The sequence below is a fragment of the Ceratina calcarata genome, unplaced genomic scaffold, assembly GCF_001652005.2.
Source record: "Ceratina calcarata isolate Rehan_Ccalc_2016 unplaced genomic scaffold, ASM165200v1 scaffold127.2, whole genome shotgun sequence".
NCBI classification, from domain to species: Eukaryota; Metazoa; Arthropoda; class Insecta; order Hymenoptera; family Apidae; genus Ceratina; species Ceratina calcarata.
The window spans coordinates 294,358-310,715 of NW_017133727.1; the positions used below are offsets into that span (position 1 = coordinate 294,358).

The following is a 16,358-nucleotide window of genomic DNA, read 5'->3' on the forward strand; positions in this document are numbered from 1 at the left end:
TTATTTGTTTAGCGAACGATTCCACTCGTCAGGCCGTCTTAACTTCTCGCCTAAAGTGTCGCAATCACTCGACACTCGATAATAACCCCCGTGCCCGATAAGACATGCGAATTTTTTGGAAAGTATTAATCGCATTATGCAGTCACAAATTAGTAACTTGCAAAGAATGAGTCGACTTCTGTTTGACGTTGCGCTAAGAACAGATGGTAGGATTTGTCAACTCGTCTGCTCGTGACTGTCATTTGTTTTTGCAATAAACCGTTTTGCAAGTTAGCGCATTAAGAACGATGACAGCTGTCAATTCCCGTTCTAATGACAAACCCGCGATTTGTAAAAGCGTAGAGTACAGAGAAACGAAAATGCCGGTTGCACTTTTTACATCCGTAAACAATGGATGGACGGAGAGAACGGGAACGATTTCGCGTGCGTTATGGACATAACCTTTGGAAACAGCAATTCGCATATCATTAACCGGCATTAAATCTGCACTGTGTACAAGGTGATATCTCAAAGTGCAATCGAGCACGGTTTCAATGCGAATGCATAACGTCGTTGATTCGTATCGTCATCTCAGAAGTGTCATCGTGACAGCCGTTTCGCTGTCAGTTGTCACGTGAGCGGAACAGTAGGAAAAGAGAGCACGAGAAGGATGGGAAGGATTCGATTGAAGCCGCTCGAGTTTCTTTGTACAGAACGATTGCAAAGTACGTATATGCACTTACCTCGATTGTCCGATGTTCCGCTGCTGGTAGCTGCACCGTGAATTCCCCCGATTTGTTTTTTATCTCCGACCCGCACGACCAGGTGCAGCGTCCGCGAATTCCAGGACCATGAGTGTCATACTCCTCTCTCTCCTTCCCGGTAGTGACTGTCGAATCTCGGCGTTATCACTTTGTCTACCGGCCACCTGTCAATTCTCCGTAGGACCGTCGCGTAATAATAAAAGACGGGGGACTGGCATGCGATCGTATCCGTACTTATCTTCTCGCGAACATTTGAGAGCAAGGCGAAACTTGCACTGTTCGCGGACAGTTTACTTCCAGGAGCGCGCACTCTCTTTCTTTCTCGCTCTTTCACTCTGTCCGCTCCTTCTCGGAAACAAGATCGCACGGTAAAACAGGCACTATCCTTACGGGATAACAAACGACGACGAGACGACACGTAATGAGGAATGGCGGTCACTGTTCGCCGAGGGATCATCCTCGTTGATGCCGAGAGATTCCGCAGGAAACACGGATAATTGGAGAGGACACATGTCTCCGACGAAAGAGATCTTTAACGTGGACATCCTCGGGAAGAAAGCTCTCGCGGAGATGCGATCACGCGGTACGTAGCGCCTGTGCGCGGAAAATTTCCGTATTAAACACCAGTGCCCGGCTATTGCTCTTCGAACATGCCATATTGACCGTCCGTTTCGCACTGCTCGCAAGCACTCGGTTCGCCATCTCGCGATCGGCTATGCTACTTCGCTTCAGTACGGACGTACCCTCCGAAACATCAGTGCTTGGAGTTAAGGATTTGAATCGAGCAGAATTGAAAGAGTAAGTACAGTCAAAAAATTATAACAGAGTGATCAATTATCCACGTATTTCACACGCGGCTAGAAAAGAATACTCAGAATTTCGATACGAAGGTCTATTGTTTGCACTTTGCATGAAAACATTTGAAGGGAGTCAGTTGTATGAGACTAGATAAATTAGTTCCAATGATCTGATGTTAGGCGTAGGTGATCAAAAATCGATTGTCTTTCGAAGTACCTGACACTCGAATTATCTCGGATATTACTCGGAATCCATTTTTAATACCAGTATTGTTATGTTTCGTAAGTAGTTACATGTGCGAGTGTCTCCGTGTTTTGTGCGAGAACATTAATTCGTATCATATGCAAACGGCGGAACTGGATTCATTGTGAAATCCAGAGCTTCTACAGCATTGATCAAGGTATGTACTTATAATTACTTTTACAAAGAAACGTTGCATCATGGAATCAGTTTGTTGTTTCATCATTTGAGCAATTTCGTGAATTACGAATTTGCCTTTTACTCATCGCGTGACTTAATATTCCGTTTCTGAAATTTGGAAGCTTGGGGAATTATGTGTAGTCTCTTTCGCGAGAGATCGAGCGAGAACAGTCTGTATTTAGGGCATCTCTATACACGTAGCTCCATTGAAGAGTAGCCTGCTTCATCTTTTGGACGAGGTACACAACCTTTTCTATACGTAACATACATACGTTTCTGCTTTCTACGCGGCCTCTCTGCGCTTGCCTAAAACGTGCTCGTTTGCTCACGCTCTATAGAGCAACCCCGAAACATTTCTCTATTAAAGTTCTCTTCTTCGCTTCGCTTCGCGAACGCAGTCAGTGTTCGTTATATGTACTTTATGAATACGTAGCCTGGAGATGAATGTGTAGGTACATTGTGTCACCAGGCTACGTTACGATTAGGTCGCCGTTGCATTTTTACACAACGATCACCGTAATGTTTAACGATTCATTTACTTTTCCGACGATGGACAAACATGTTAATGTGTTTTTTATATCCGAATAACGTATGTAATTATTGAAAACGAGAGAATTTTATATTTTCATGATATTTAGTCTCGATAGAACTTCCTTAATCGTAATTTGAAGTGATCGAAAAGTATTATTTATGTTCCTATTTCTGAGGTTCATGAGAAACAGGCAATGCCTTTACGGGGCATAAAATCAATAAAAGATGTACTGTAAATAGCCATTATAATTCCACGAAGTTGTGCGCTGAAGTCTAAAATTATACGTTCCGTTATATTATTAGGATCAGTGGGGAAGTATAGGGATGAATAAAACACCGAATAGATATGTAGCAGTGTATTTTACGTGTACTTCGTTACATCCTAACACTTAACGATACTTAAGCAAAACCGTTTCACGATAATGCATCGCCGATCGTAACACGTCTATACAAAATTATCGTTGACTCTCACAAACGAATTAGTTGTTCGTATGATTTTTAACTCGTTTCCAACTTAGGGCAATCAGAGTTCGCGAATGTTCACGAAAACGAATTTTGGTTTGAGAAGAAACGATTGACCGCCTTTAACATCAATTCACAGATATACGTATATGTGTGTATGTTCTATCTAGAGAGTATTTTTGATTGTACAGCATCGTTCAACTTCCTATCCTCCTATTGAGCGTCCTACGAAAATAACTACAGTCGAGGGCGATATTTTATTTCCCAGAATTCTTCGCTATTCTTTGTACGCATTATGTATAATATACGTCGTAGGTGCTAAATGATTCACAGCGATTGACATAATTCTTCATTCGTTCCTAATAGAAAATATGGGAAATCAGAATACGAAAAACAATTTGTTTAAACAACTTTCGATATAATGATAATGAGAGAATAACAGTAACGATGTAAAATATATGTAAATAGTGGAACACGTATATTCTTCACGTATAACCCAAACTTCGTTCAAATTCTATGCAAATGTTGACGTCGAACGGGTTAAATGCATACATTCCTAACATTAAATTACGCTATCTAATCGATTTGATTAAGATCATCTCACGAACATTATCTAGTAATATGCAGGGATAAAATAATTCGCTTACTAAGAAGAGATAGCATCGAAAGTGCGTGGTACACGTTTACGCTACGATATAATCACAATCCTACGCTTCGCAGATACTTTTTTCCGTTAGGAATCGAATTTAAGAACAGCCGAAAACAAGTAAAATAGCTCAGCTATTTAGTAACGAAAACAGGATTAAATAATAAATTGTCATGTACATAAGTTTTTGTTTGATGTGAACAATTGGACGAACCGTTCTTTGAAAATGATTTTGTTCATCACCAACGTTAGAGTATGTAAAAAAGGAAATTGAACAGGGGCGCACGAGCCCGATATAGTAATACGAAATTTGTATACGATATGTTTGGAAGAATTGGCACGGATGTACACTCGCGTTATACAAAAAACGATTTCAAAAATTGTTCCCACTTCGCGTGATCGTCTGAAACTGAAATTCACTCCTCTGCCGAATCAGTTCTTCCGAGCACCGTCCTAAGATGCGAGAAATTTGCGAATAAAATCACCATATACATGTATCACACCGGTTATCCTATCGTCGACTCCGTAATATAATATCTGCAAAATATGGGTAAGCGTATTCGACAAAGTCTTGTACGTAGAAAGGAATGGTCATGGGAAATTAGTTGGATGTAATGGATTCATAAGCGATCGAGAAATACAGTGATGCCTGTTTAGCTATTATTCTCATCTTCGTGAAAACCGATCTCACGTCGAATGATTATTATCCAGTATAATTCTCAGCTACCTTACAGCGTTTACAAATGTGTACAGGCGAGCCACTGTAACCATTGGAGTATCTGAAAAGCCTAGTCAATACTATCGGTTCCAAGAGACAGTTAATTGTCACTAAACTGATATCACTGCAGTCCTTTCAATCGGGCCATTGATTGCTATTCGGGTGCACGTTGATTGGAGTTCGTCGATAATACAATTAGCCTATTTGTTGATCTTGCTCGGTTGACCGTTGTTCGAGAGGTGCTTCCAGAGGCCGGTGATTAACGGCACGTCGCGGAAGCTATCGGCCGCGGGCTACGCCTGCTACGAGCACATCAAATCCACCGATCTCGACTCGCCCCAAGCGTTCTGGATCTTGAAACCCGTCGACGATCTCGGGACTACGTGTCGTGAGGTCGACGTCGCGCCGTGCCTCAGCGTCGTCATCGGAATATTGGTGGCATTAGATTTTTTCTGCTCCTTCTTACCATCCTCCTCTTCGAAGCAGACCTAAACAGAGTTTAGTTTCCCATCGTGACTATTTGGCAAAAGATCGATTCATCTTTGTCTCTATTTTCATTTTACTGCATATTTTCGTATCGAGAGAAATGCCCAAAGTGCTTTTGATATGATCCGATGATTTTTTTAACCAATTGGGCAGAATTCGAATTTCACGATTTGTCGGAGTATTGGAGAGACGATACTCCTCTCGCGCTGTGTTATAAAACTTTTGATTACTCACCCATGAGTTTCCGACTTGTTTAGTCTCGTTCGATAAATCGATCAACAAATTTTTCTGTTGGTTAGATCGTTGATCCTCTTTATTTTGCTCGTTCACTTTGCCCACTGTTTTCGCATCTTTCTCCGGTACCTTCTTCTCGCTGTTTTCTGAACAATCAAAGGTCAAGCGGTAATTAATGAAACATCTAGTACCATTCGAGGAGGCCAGCAGGCCGCGCGCAGGTTTAGCATCAACGAGGCCGAGCAAACAAACGGAGATAGTCGAATCCCATTTAGGCAAATCGCGAAATGGAAACCTCTCGTCTCGCAACTGTTTCCTAGATTCTAGATGCTTCATTTATCGACCCACCGTGCGGTACACGGCACACCGACGATATCTAGCCGGTGTGGAAACTGAAACCTGTACGTGCAAACACACCGACTTCCAGTTTGCCTCTAATTGGTAGCATCGAGTCATTTTGTGGCACTAAACTATGAACCCGAAGTCACCTCATTAATTACCGATACGCCGCCAATTATTTACCCGCCGCGCTGTAGCAGACGCGTTCGATACATCGCCCTTCCAACCGCTGCGCTGGTTAAAAGAATATCCCGGGTCAGAGACACGATGCCTTTGATTTTCGCTTTAACGTATGCCTTTATGCATCGGCTTCACGTTTCATTCAACAGATATTTTGAAAATACGTAGTGTTCTGAAGGGAGTTGCTAAATATAAACGAACGTCTCTCCTCACTTCTGATTACACATAATATCCTCCGAACAATTATCATTTATCCGAGACTCCGCAAATTTATTGTAGTCGTGGAAAAAGTCGATATATTCACGTAAAAATTGATGGTCTCGGGACAGAAGAAAAAGTCCATTTCGCAGAGTGCTATTTTTCCAGAGGAAAAATGTATTTCTCTAACAAGGTAGGATATATACATAGGATCGCAGGTGGAATTATTCAGAAACGTTAAGGATTTATTACCTATACATATTCGTATTACTAAAGCTTCTGTAACATTTTCTCGCATTTATCAATTCTTTTTATCGACGTATCGGCAATTCCGTTAAATATGGTATTCTTTAAGACATGATCTATCTATCGGTCTCACTACCAGTAACAGCCTCATATACAAAACTGTAGTTTGAACAATAAAAGAAAGGCGTAAGAAAGTGCATCGAAAATAGCCATTTTTTATTTAAGGAAACTAACTTTCTTAAACGGCGGGCATGTAAGAAGAGTAATCGTTTATTTTCAGAAACTCCCTCTGAAAAACCCATATAAAGCGTACAAGAACTGACGACAATTTTAAATCATACGTTAGAACGTTCTAAATTTCTGGATCAGTTGAAGTTACAAGAGTTTATTGCGTTTCAGCTTGTTATTTTATTAAGTGCGTTATTAACCCAAGTACTTGTGAACGAAACCGTAGAATTCTCGTACTTCAACTTTGTAATCGCAGTTAATTACGTTCGAAGCAGCAACAATGTTCGAGCGAACAAAGGATGAGGAGTTATAACGGTTCCAGTTTCCAGTGTAGCGTTGTAGTCGAGTCCGATATTAACGGACAATTTCCTAAGGCGCACTCGTAACCATCTACGAAGCCCTCCCGCAATATCCGCACTCTCGGAGAAGTTAAGTGCACAACCACATAGGTATATTGCCGTACACCTTAAAATACCTTTATCGCAGGTCAAACGATTCGAGATTAAAGCCGACTTTTTCCTTTTTCCGTTTAATGAATTTCCTAATTCGCTTTGCCACTATCCTTCAAAATTTTTATGTAACAGACTTCAATACATTTTTCATACCGAACGATCCTCCTCTAATTAGAATGGAACTGTATTAAATTCGGAGTAAATCATAGGACTCTTCAACATTAACAAATAGTCGTTCGATTGGAAAACCCTCAGTTATTTAAATCTTACAACTTTAATACAATGAATGACACATTAATCATTTCGTTAGTTGGATAAATTACTTGATGCAGTTTGTAGGTCACGTTGATAACTAGATTGGTTGACAGTTCATTTACCTACCGTTTCCATAGTCGTTTAACGAGGGACTTTTGTCCTGGGCGTGATGCATCCTGGGATCGGCCTGGGACAATTGCCAAGCCTCGTAAGCCGTGTTAAACGCCTGGGCCACCGTCAGCGTCACTGTTTGCGCCGTTTTTCTCTTCGGGCAAAGGAACGCGTGACACTCCATCGTCTCGTTCAAATTCGTCGCGATGAACGCGAACACGTGGTCGTGAGTCGCGTCCGCGGAGCAATAAGAGATTCTGAAAAAATTTCGAGCCACACTTTGCGATTAACATTTTCGTCTCGAAGCAGATTCGTAGTTTTCATTGATCGTGTCATAAATACGCGTATCTACTTATATCATATTTCGTGTTATAATTGATTTTTCTAAAGAGTTTTAGTTAATCAGTAAGTTTCGATATTTTAAATGATAATTCGTATTAATAAATCCTGGATGTTTTGCTATACGTCATGAAACTTGCTTAATGTTGATATGTAACTAACGCAACGGTGATATAAGCCTTAAGACTGCAACATTTATTATCCTACCGTCAGCAAGATTTCCGCGACGCGAAGCAAGGAAGCGCGAGGAACACGGATGCAAATGCGTGTAATATACGCGTAATATGTAAATTACTTTTCATCCGCGGGAGAGTAGCTCGTCTGCAACGGTCCCACGAATTTCTATCCTCGCTTACACGACAAAGCAATTAGTGCAAATAGAAAAGTTGCGAAAACGCGGATGTAAATGTCTAGATGTTTCAAAACTTGGACCGTCCGATATAAAATTACTGTAACGAACGCACGTGCAGTCTTTCAGTAGTTAAAATCTGACAATTGTGCTAATGGAACGAATGAAAAAGGAATGTTGAACAAGGCTACGGAGAAATAACGTAGTGTGTAACTGTTATTAAATCTCGAGCTTTAATTATGTTTGACTTGTGGCCGCCGTGTATGAACCTCGGGTTAATTAAAGCAGAATTAACGGTGAAAGACTCCAGCATGCATCGTGTGGTTGAGAAAATATTAGCCTATAAAGCCGTCGTTTTGTTCCTTCTGCTCGTTACTCGCTTTCTTAATGCTTGCGAAAACCCCGATATTACGGCTGTTTTTGAATCGAATTTTTTATCATGCAAACATAATCGTGAAAAGCGAGCGATATTGCATTTTATTGGAAATTCAGGTAGAACAGCTAAAGGTCGTAGTACATAAATCATAGTTTCGCATCGAGTGTACAGAGGGAATATATAATATTCTTATGACGTTTGCTCGTCGACGTCGCAGCGAAGCTTTCGAGGTACATACATTTTAGCTGGAATATCGGATACCTATATTATCTGTTGGCAGACGCTGATGGGAAATATACGACGAGCCAGAAACCAGCGAATCCGGTTTCTTCCGATTACAACTCTCTCGAATTGTGACAATCGCGTATATGCGGCGTGCATTCGTACGGTTCGAACGCGCGGAACAGGAAACACGCTGAAACCCCTGTTACATGTGCGATACAGAGAGGAAAGCATGTTCGTTTAAGGCAATTGCCGTAAAATAGAAAGTAAATCTGTAGCATTCGATTTTATACACGTAACAGTCAGATTGATTTTTGTATGTCCTCGTACCTGTATATGGACACTTTGAGTTGATCCTCCTCCGTGGCGATGTCCGTCATCCTGATACCCTTCAGGCTCACGGCTAAAGATACTCTTTGCAGCTTCTTGCCACTCGCTTTTGCCTACGACATCGAGAGAATATTCTGTTAACGAGGAGAATTTCAGTCACTCGCAAAAAGCTTACAGAGCTTCCTATCCTGATTTCGAACAAGTTAGCATTAAACTAGAACATAGCGACGCCATTTTCAGACTACAGATTTCGTATGCACGATAAAACATTCGTGATGTTAATTTAAAAAATGAAATTTCTTTCCTCCTCCAAAAATAATTACATGATTTTTTCACATCACATGCATTTATATTTTCTGCACGGATATTTTTTCTCTAAAGGCATTAAATCTACAATCTGTCTCTGATCCTTCGAAGCTCTCTTTTTTACATGAATTTCAAAATGCAAAACCAAACTATATTTTGAACTTTTTCTTTGAGTAACAAGAAACTGCACGATATCGTCGTTTCGCTGGAACGTACCATCGTAATGACGGTCTTGATAGCCTCTGCGGTTGCCTCTTCGCTCGAGGGTGTCTCGACGAGAGTGCTGCCCAAATATTTCAGAGTGAACTTGGCCTCGGATACGTCCTCCGGCTCTTCCTGCGTTGTACCGCCACCGGAACCGCCGCCCTCCACGCATTCGTGACTAGTCGCTAGTGCCCATTCCTCGCACAATTCTGCAAATTAATGTCTACCATATCGTCATTCGCCTCGACAACGTTTATTCACTGTGTACGTTCGGTTACACGCTAAATTTAATGAGTGGTTTTTAATTTTTAATTTAATTCCAACTTTGAACGTTATACTTCAATTTATACACTTAAATTAAAATGTTCATTATTTATATAACGTATACAAATTGATTTGTTCTATGAAAATTAATTGATTTATTAAATCCTTTATTAACGTCTTCGAAATAGCGTACATACATACGTAACATTAATGGAAACCACGCAAGCCAGTCTCGTTGCTTGACGTGTCGGGAATACCACACGTGCCAATAATTGATATCCGACGCGCATCGTGCGTTCGGTATTTGCCTTTGACGCATCCGCCGTCAAATATCGGATGGGATACTTTCGATCGATCACCCGGAGATCGAGCGATACCGTCGAACAGTGGAATCGCGTCAATTACGCGCGAGTAGACAGCAAAGTTATCAACGAAGAAGCCAAATCATTCTGTCACTCCGTAACAGCGATGATTTCTCTCCGGAGAGGATTTATAAAAGTTTCGCGAGAGTAGAAACGAGTTGTTGACAACTTTTAACGTTTTCCGTGTCGCCCTTCCAAAGGAAGTCGATTTTCACCGATGTCTCCCTGTACGATTCCGCGATCGGGACGAGAATCCTCCCCGTAAATGTCACAAGTTCTATTACATATAAAAAAAAAGAAATCCAATACGACATGGTACGTTATACTAACTTTTACGGATTTCATAGAACGGAGAGAGGAAAGTTTGCAGAAGCTTTCCCGTCCCTTTCTTCCCCGTTGTTCCGTTATCGCGCACGCTCTTGAATTCTGCTTCAGTCTTTCGATAATTACGTCCTCCCGATTTCGTTTTGGTCTCCGCGACGATGCTTCAATTAAGTTCCTTCTGGCCCGCGTTTCTACGATCCAATTAGACGTTCCGACGATTGCTTCGATATCCAGCGATACTCTTTATTCGTCGCGAACTCGCAGAAAGCCCATTCTCCTCCGGTATCTTCTTTGACGGAGGACCACTCGCTTTCAACTGAGTATCTCGCGAGACAATATTAAAACTCGTTTACCCGCTTTCATTTCTTATATCTCGCTCCCCCTTTATCTCCGTTTAATTGCACGCTCTCGCATTCGCACTTAAATATTATCTCATTTTTTTTTAAATGAAATCATTCGTAAGAGAATTACCAATCAACTTCATATCATCCATTATTAATACAAAGCAATTACTTATTATTTCATTCGTTAAATTCTATCGATGGCATCACTGCGTCGTATGCTTATTATGCTTCTTTACCATTGATATCGCGTTTCATAATAGACGTTTTTATAATAATATTATTCAGGTTCCAACAGCCAAGTTAATAAGTCCAACTTCATAATAGTTTAACGAATCGCAAGAAACTCGTGCAAGTTTTTGAGTGGCACTCGAACGCGCGACGTTTCTCACTCTCGACGCGTACTCGAAACAATTAAAAGTAATTACGGCAAGTTTTTCAGCGATTACCACGTGCCGCTGGTATCGTCTAATGTGCTAAAGCGAGTCACTCGCGGACCTCGCCAGGGTTCAGTTCTCTTTTACGTGTAAACTTTTCAACAGAATGGTTCACCGTTCTCAAAATTGCCTCGTTAAGCTCTTCCTAAATTGTGTACCACTTTATAAAAGCTGTTACACGGTTCTAAAAAAACGATATTTTAAATTGGAGCAGCGATAGTAAAATAACCTTTCCATTTTTAGACAATATCCATTTATGAATGAAGTAGATTTCGTGAAATATTTTTTATTTTCAATTAGTCCCTCTGCGATACGAATGTATTATTGAACTTCGGAATCGCCAATATGCAACGTTGCGGTTTGTTCGAATGCGACGAAAAAGAAAGAACGGGTAAGGGTAGTGAAAAATAATCGATCGAGGTTTTCCGTTAGCGAACGGTCACCGCAGAATGGTGAGCCGCAAATTAAATCTTTCCCAATGCCTTTGACCGCGATATCCACGACTCGGCCCTTGGACACTACATTTCATTCTTTTTCTACTTCTCACTCGATTCATTTACTGATAGACACGGCTTATCGTAGTTCGATGCTTATCTTCGTAATTATTTTGCTTTCTGAACATGCAATTCATTAAAGTATTTATTTTATTTTATTCTATCAAGTTCAAAGTTCATAAAACCATTTAATTCAGCCGAGATCGTATAAACAAAACGTAGCCACGATTTTACGAACAGTTACTCAATGTCGTAAAATCTTAAATTTAATGCAACCATAAATTATTATTTCCTCTTCCATCAGCGCGTAATAACGCGATAAATAAACGTTAGGTATTCTGATGATCCTCTCTACGATAACAATGGACGTCCATAACGATTCATTAATACATGCAACCATTATTTGTCCGCGCACAGTCGTTTCCAACCATCGATCGTCCGTTTAATTGATGGGTTTCGTTAAATTATGTAAAACGAATCTAATCGTACCGATACGAGTGATGCACGTACAATTACTCTTTTCATCGAATTTACTTTTTCCAATTTGTCACTTAATTATACTAATTAATTTTTGTTGAGCCCGTGAATACGATAGTTATAAGACGCACGATCGCTTTTATATTGAATTATACCGTAAGCCGAAAAGCTGCTGATATTGTCAAACGATATTTTGTCACAGTATTAAATGAATTAATTATGATATGGCATACGCTGGCGACCCAATCGAACAACCGGCCCCAAATTTATTATTAATAAAGTGCCGCTACAGTGCACGCGCATGATTATAAACATGGAAGGCAATAATCGGTTATGAATCGAATTTTAATATTCCAGGTTGATGGAATATTAAGTGAACATTAAGCTAACTTGTCGGATATTTTTATGGCCATTTTACGAGCATTAGAAACGTTCTCTCTGTCGTCGAGTCTCGCTCATAAATGGGCACGTATACAATTAGAAGAGGTGGAGAGAGGAATTCCTAGCTTTCGAGACGCTGGGATTCAGCGAGGGCAGCCGGCTGCATAATAATTCGTGTAAGCAAACATTCTGTGCACTCCGTGAGCAAACATTCTGCGTGGTGATGGTGGCAATGGGCGAAACTGTATCTTGAAAATTACCCCCGCGATACGGAATCCCGTCTCGCGACGCGATTGTTCAGACAACGAGAATGCAAACGCTTTTACCATCGCGAATTTCCGATCTCTATCTACTTGCTTTCCGATACGAATTTCCACGTTGATAGAAAATACAAACCGTGAAAGCTGGGGTAAAAAGTATTTTCCAAACGTTTCAGCCATTAGCCAATTAATGTTCGTTTAAATACGAACTTTATACTTGTAAACTAATTTCTTCGAGAAAGAAAGAGTGCTATTAGAACGTGAATCGCATCGTGTGTGTCGCGCACTAATACCTGATTAACAGTTCAAACGCTTCCGAATGACCAAGGCGTAGACAAAAACTTTAGAAGCATCGAATCCTAGCTTTACTTTTTGGGAACAGTGGAGGGATGAGAGGGAAGATCCGTAAACCCGTGGGAAAGCTACGTTCAATAAACTCGAGATCTTTATTTCCGGCAAACGAGAGACCGAGCGTAGCGGACCTTTAAATCAAAATACTCCTGCTGGCTATAACACCAGCATAAGCAAGTTTTACATCGTACTCAGACTGCAGTAACTCAACAGTAAAGATAATCATAGCAGGAAAAACTTTCCAAAGAATTTATTTATCTCTCGTTAAGATACTCAAACAGTTCTTCTCGATATTATACGCACGTGGATGTCAACAACATTATTGACAACAAAATTATCTTCATAATACGTTTAGATAGGAGAAACTCGCGTTATCGTAAAATGTACATCGGTCACTATCACTACCACTATTTCTGATTCAGAGAATAAATCGGATGTGACTTGGGGAACTTGGACCTGTGCAGATGTATCGGAGGTAAATTCTACTTGTTTATGCGAACAGAACAAAAGCTAACCAGTGCAGACTAGACACAAGCCGCCGATTCTCCTGGCGTGCTCGAACCGGGCAACTTTTAAAGTCTCGTTACCAACTCGACTAATTACCTCTCGGCTACATCGCGAGCAAACAATCTCGCCGCTACACGATTGCTAGATACCACGTAGCTAGCTGAAAACGGTGCACGTCTACACTCCAGTATTAAATTCGAAATAAGATACCAGTATAGTCAGGATTCGCTTTTTGCAATTAGAAGCGGTGTGAACGACGTTCACACGAGGTTATTAACCATCTTGTACAACGTAATAGACAAAAACGTGGAAACCGTCTTTGGCGTACAGGATGAGTCAGGATCTACTGGTCATTAATTTCATTATAAAGCCTGGCAGAAGTAAATTCTGTAGTCTGAACGATAAAACATATTTCTATCTAAATCTCATTGTTTTAAATAATACCACAAATGTCGTATTTGACGTAAAAATGCAACAGTCTACTGATTGCGTTACCCAGCAAGAGAAAGAAAAGATTAAGGCGAAAGAAAATTCGATCGAGACCGTGAAATTTCGTTTCACCGTAGGATTTAGGGTAAAAGGTTTTCTAGTAAAAAGTGTCGATTACTTCTCTCTATCGAGGGAAAAAGAATGCCCGTAAGAAAGAATCGTCGGAGACTATCGCGGTTGAAAGGGACACCAACAACGTCACTCAGACCAGAGAACGATTTCTTTTTCTCGAAATCCTGCGAGACTATCCGAACGAGGGAAGAGATTTTTCTTGTTCCGCCGCACAATTGCGTCCCTCAACGAGATTTTTTATCTTTAACACCCTAATGCAGTTTTCTTTGAAAGCGGTTCAAGTAGAATTCGGATACATCGGTCGTCTCCTTTCGTACGTCCGATTCGTTCCACGGCCATTTGTATTCGTAATCTAATTACTCGGGACATAAAATCCACTTGCAATGACTCTGGCAGCATGATAAAATCCAATTAATTTCTCTCTCTCTCTCTCTCTCTCTCCACGTTCGAAACCCATCGTGCACGTTCGTAATAAACTTCGATCAAAACGTGAAGCTTTCAACGAACCATGAAAAAAAAACATTATGGAACCATCTAAAAAGGATGTATATTTTTGGGTAAAAATTGGTTACATCACCAGCATTTTTAACACATAAAATATTGGCAATCAAGCGAGGGCATTATTAAATATATGTATATTTAAATATGAAAAATCAGTATATATGTGGAGATATAAAATTTGTTAAAAAGCGGTGAAATGTATGAATAGGAAACACTGATTCAGATATTCCAACGTTCGAACGTTGAAATGCTCGGGTAATGGAAGTTCGTTCGCTGGATGACCGAGGAGGAAGTAACGCAGAACCATCGTGGAGACTTTCCTGAGGTAACGACTTCCTCGCTCCTCTTGTCTTGATTTGCATGCAAAGCGTTGCTTGGCCGCAACCGAACGTGCTCGACTTTATTCTCATTTCCCTCTCGAGGAACGCATTTCGTCGATGTGTTTTCCTTCCTCTCTTCTTATTCCTTACCTCTGTCCATTTCTTCTTATCTTTTTGATATTAACCTCTCGTGGCCAGACGTATTGTCTCGTACCTTGGAGCCTTCAAACCTGTTCTTACTTCGTTCTGAGACTTCAAACAAAAAAAATTTGTCATGCTTCCTGAAATCTCACGTGTATCGTACAAGGTGTACCATAGGTAGTTAGTAACTGAAAGTAAATGGTTCCTGCTACGAACAGCTTTCTTTAAATGTTCTCGTTGGTAGTAGTAACAGTAGTAAGTAACAGTGAGACTGATAGGTAGATCGTGTCTGGAGTTTTAAAGAATATTATATTCAATGGAATTATTCTGAGTAATATTTGGAGTTTCGCCTGATTAATTCCGTCCATGTTGTATACACGTTTCAAAGGCACGAGTCTTCTGAAAAGATCGAACATGAAACTCATCATGGGAGGTCCAACGATCCAAATGGAAACGAATGTATCATTTCCAATATGTATTTCGCTTTAACGTCCCGGGTTAATTTCCGTTCGTATCGGGACGAGAGAAAAGCATTGGAGGACCGTTGGAATTTTCCAGGTTTCCTGGGTAACCCGAGGGTCCGTCTCCCCACCTGCCACCTGCGTCTTATTAACCGTGTTCAGATGTCAGAAAGGAATTGGTGGTAGGTGGCTGGGTAACTTGGTCGAAACTAATCCTAGGGGAGACTGGCAATGGTTGCTTTAGGATTGAACAGCCCGTGACGAATCCCATTATAACGAACGGATTACCCCCCAACCTGGAATGACATCTATCCGAAATTCTATCATGAAACTGGGCACGTTCGTTTCTGACGATACCATGTCACAAATGATTATCTTGTGTACACTTCGGAATCTCATTTCCGAATGTACTCGCGTAGAATCTCTCAATTATCTTTTTAATTTACTAAGAAATCAAGTTTAGTTTCACGTATAATTTCGTTGAAAAGATTGCTCAGTTAATTGACGTGTAAATCTGATTTTTCAAAGTCTTTAATCCTCGGACTAAATCGTCGGTTATCAAGCTTCGACATTGTAGCCAGGCTATCAATCGCGATAGCTTAATGATCTAACTTGGACAATATCTAACATCGTAACACATGATTGCCAGTGGCAGTTTGCCATAGACATAATGTTCACTTAACGTCGATCATACATATTCCCATTGCTGGCTTATCATGGATAAATTATTTATACAAACAGGGTCTGCAGATCTCATCTGACCGTAGCAAAACTAGTCATGAATTGTTAAAACCATTACCCAGGGAAACTTTATAGAATATATGCAAGGCGTTAGACCGTGTGTGACTGCAACTCGTGCCGCGATCTATTATTTAAGACGCATTGTAAGCGAAACGTTGAAAATTACCGGGCAACCTTCCCATCAAAAAACGAGGTCGGACAAAAGAATAGGAAATCGCGTTGTAACTGGAATTACCAACAATAAGCAAGGTTTCATCGTGCA

General features: G+C 40.6%; 2 protein-coding genes across 4 annotated transcripts in view; both read right to left on the reverse strand.

Annotated features, from left to right (window-relative positions):
- The window catches only part of LOC108628792 (beta-1,4-N-acetylgalactosaminyltransferase bre-4), a 30,207-nt gene extending 28,938 nt beyond the window's left edge, over nucleotides 1-1,269 (reverse strand). The window contains exon 1 of one of the 2 annotated variants that reach the window (XM_018030964.2): nucleotides 723-1,269. The gene's annotated coding sequence lies outside the window, so the exon portion shown is untranslated. The remainder of the gene's footprint in view (nucleotides 1-722) is intronic. The other variant, XM_026816276.1, reaches the window with a different exon arrangement.
- A 1,564-nt stretch (nucleotides 1,270-2,833) lies between these two features.
- The window catches only part of LOC108628947 (low density lipoprotein receptor adapter protein 1), a 29,674-nt gene continuing 16,149 nt past the window's right edge, over nucleotides 2,834-16,358 (reverse strand). For both annotated transcript variants that reach the window (XM_018031202.2, XM_018031194.2), the window contains exons 2-6: nucleotides 9,186-9,382; nucleotides 8,664-8,776; nucleotides 7,063-7,304; nucleotides 5,039-5,184; nucleotides 2,834-4,806 (exon numbers count right to left, since the gene is read on the reverse strand). In XM_018031202.2, the coding sequence (XP_017886691.1) occupies nucleotides 4,621-4,806; nucleotides 5,039-5,184; nucleotides 7,063-7,304; nucleotides 8,664-8,776; nucleotides 9,186-9,382 (884 nt within the window). In that variant the 3' untranslated portion in view covers nucleotides 2,834-4,620. The remainder of the gene's footprint in view (nucleotides 4,807-5,038; nucleotides 5,185-7,062; nucleotides 7,305-8,663; nucleotides 8,777-9,185; nucleotides 9,383-16,358) is intronic.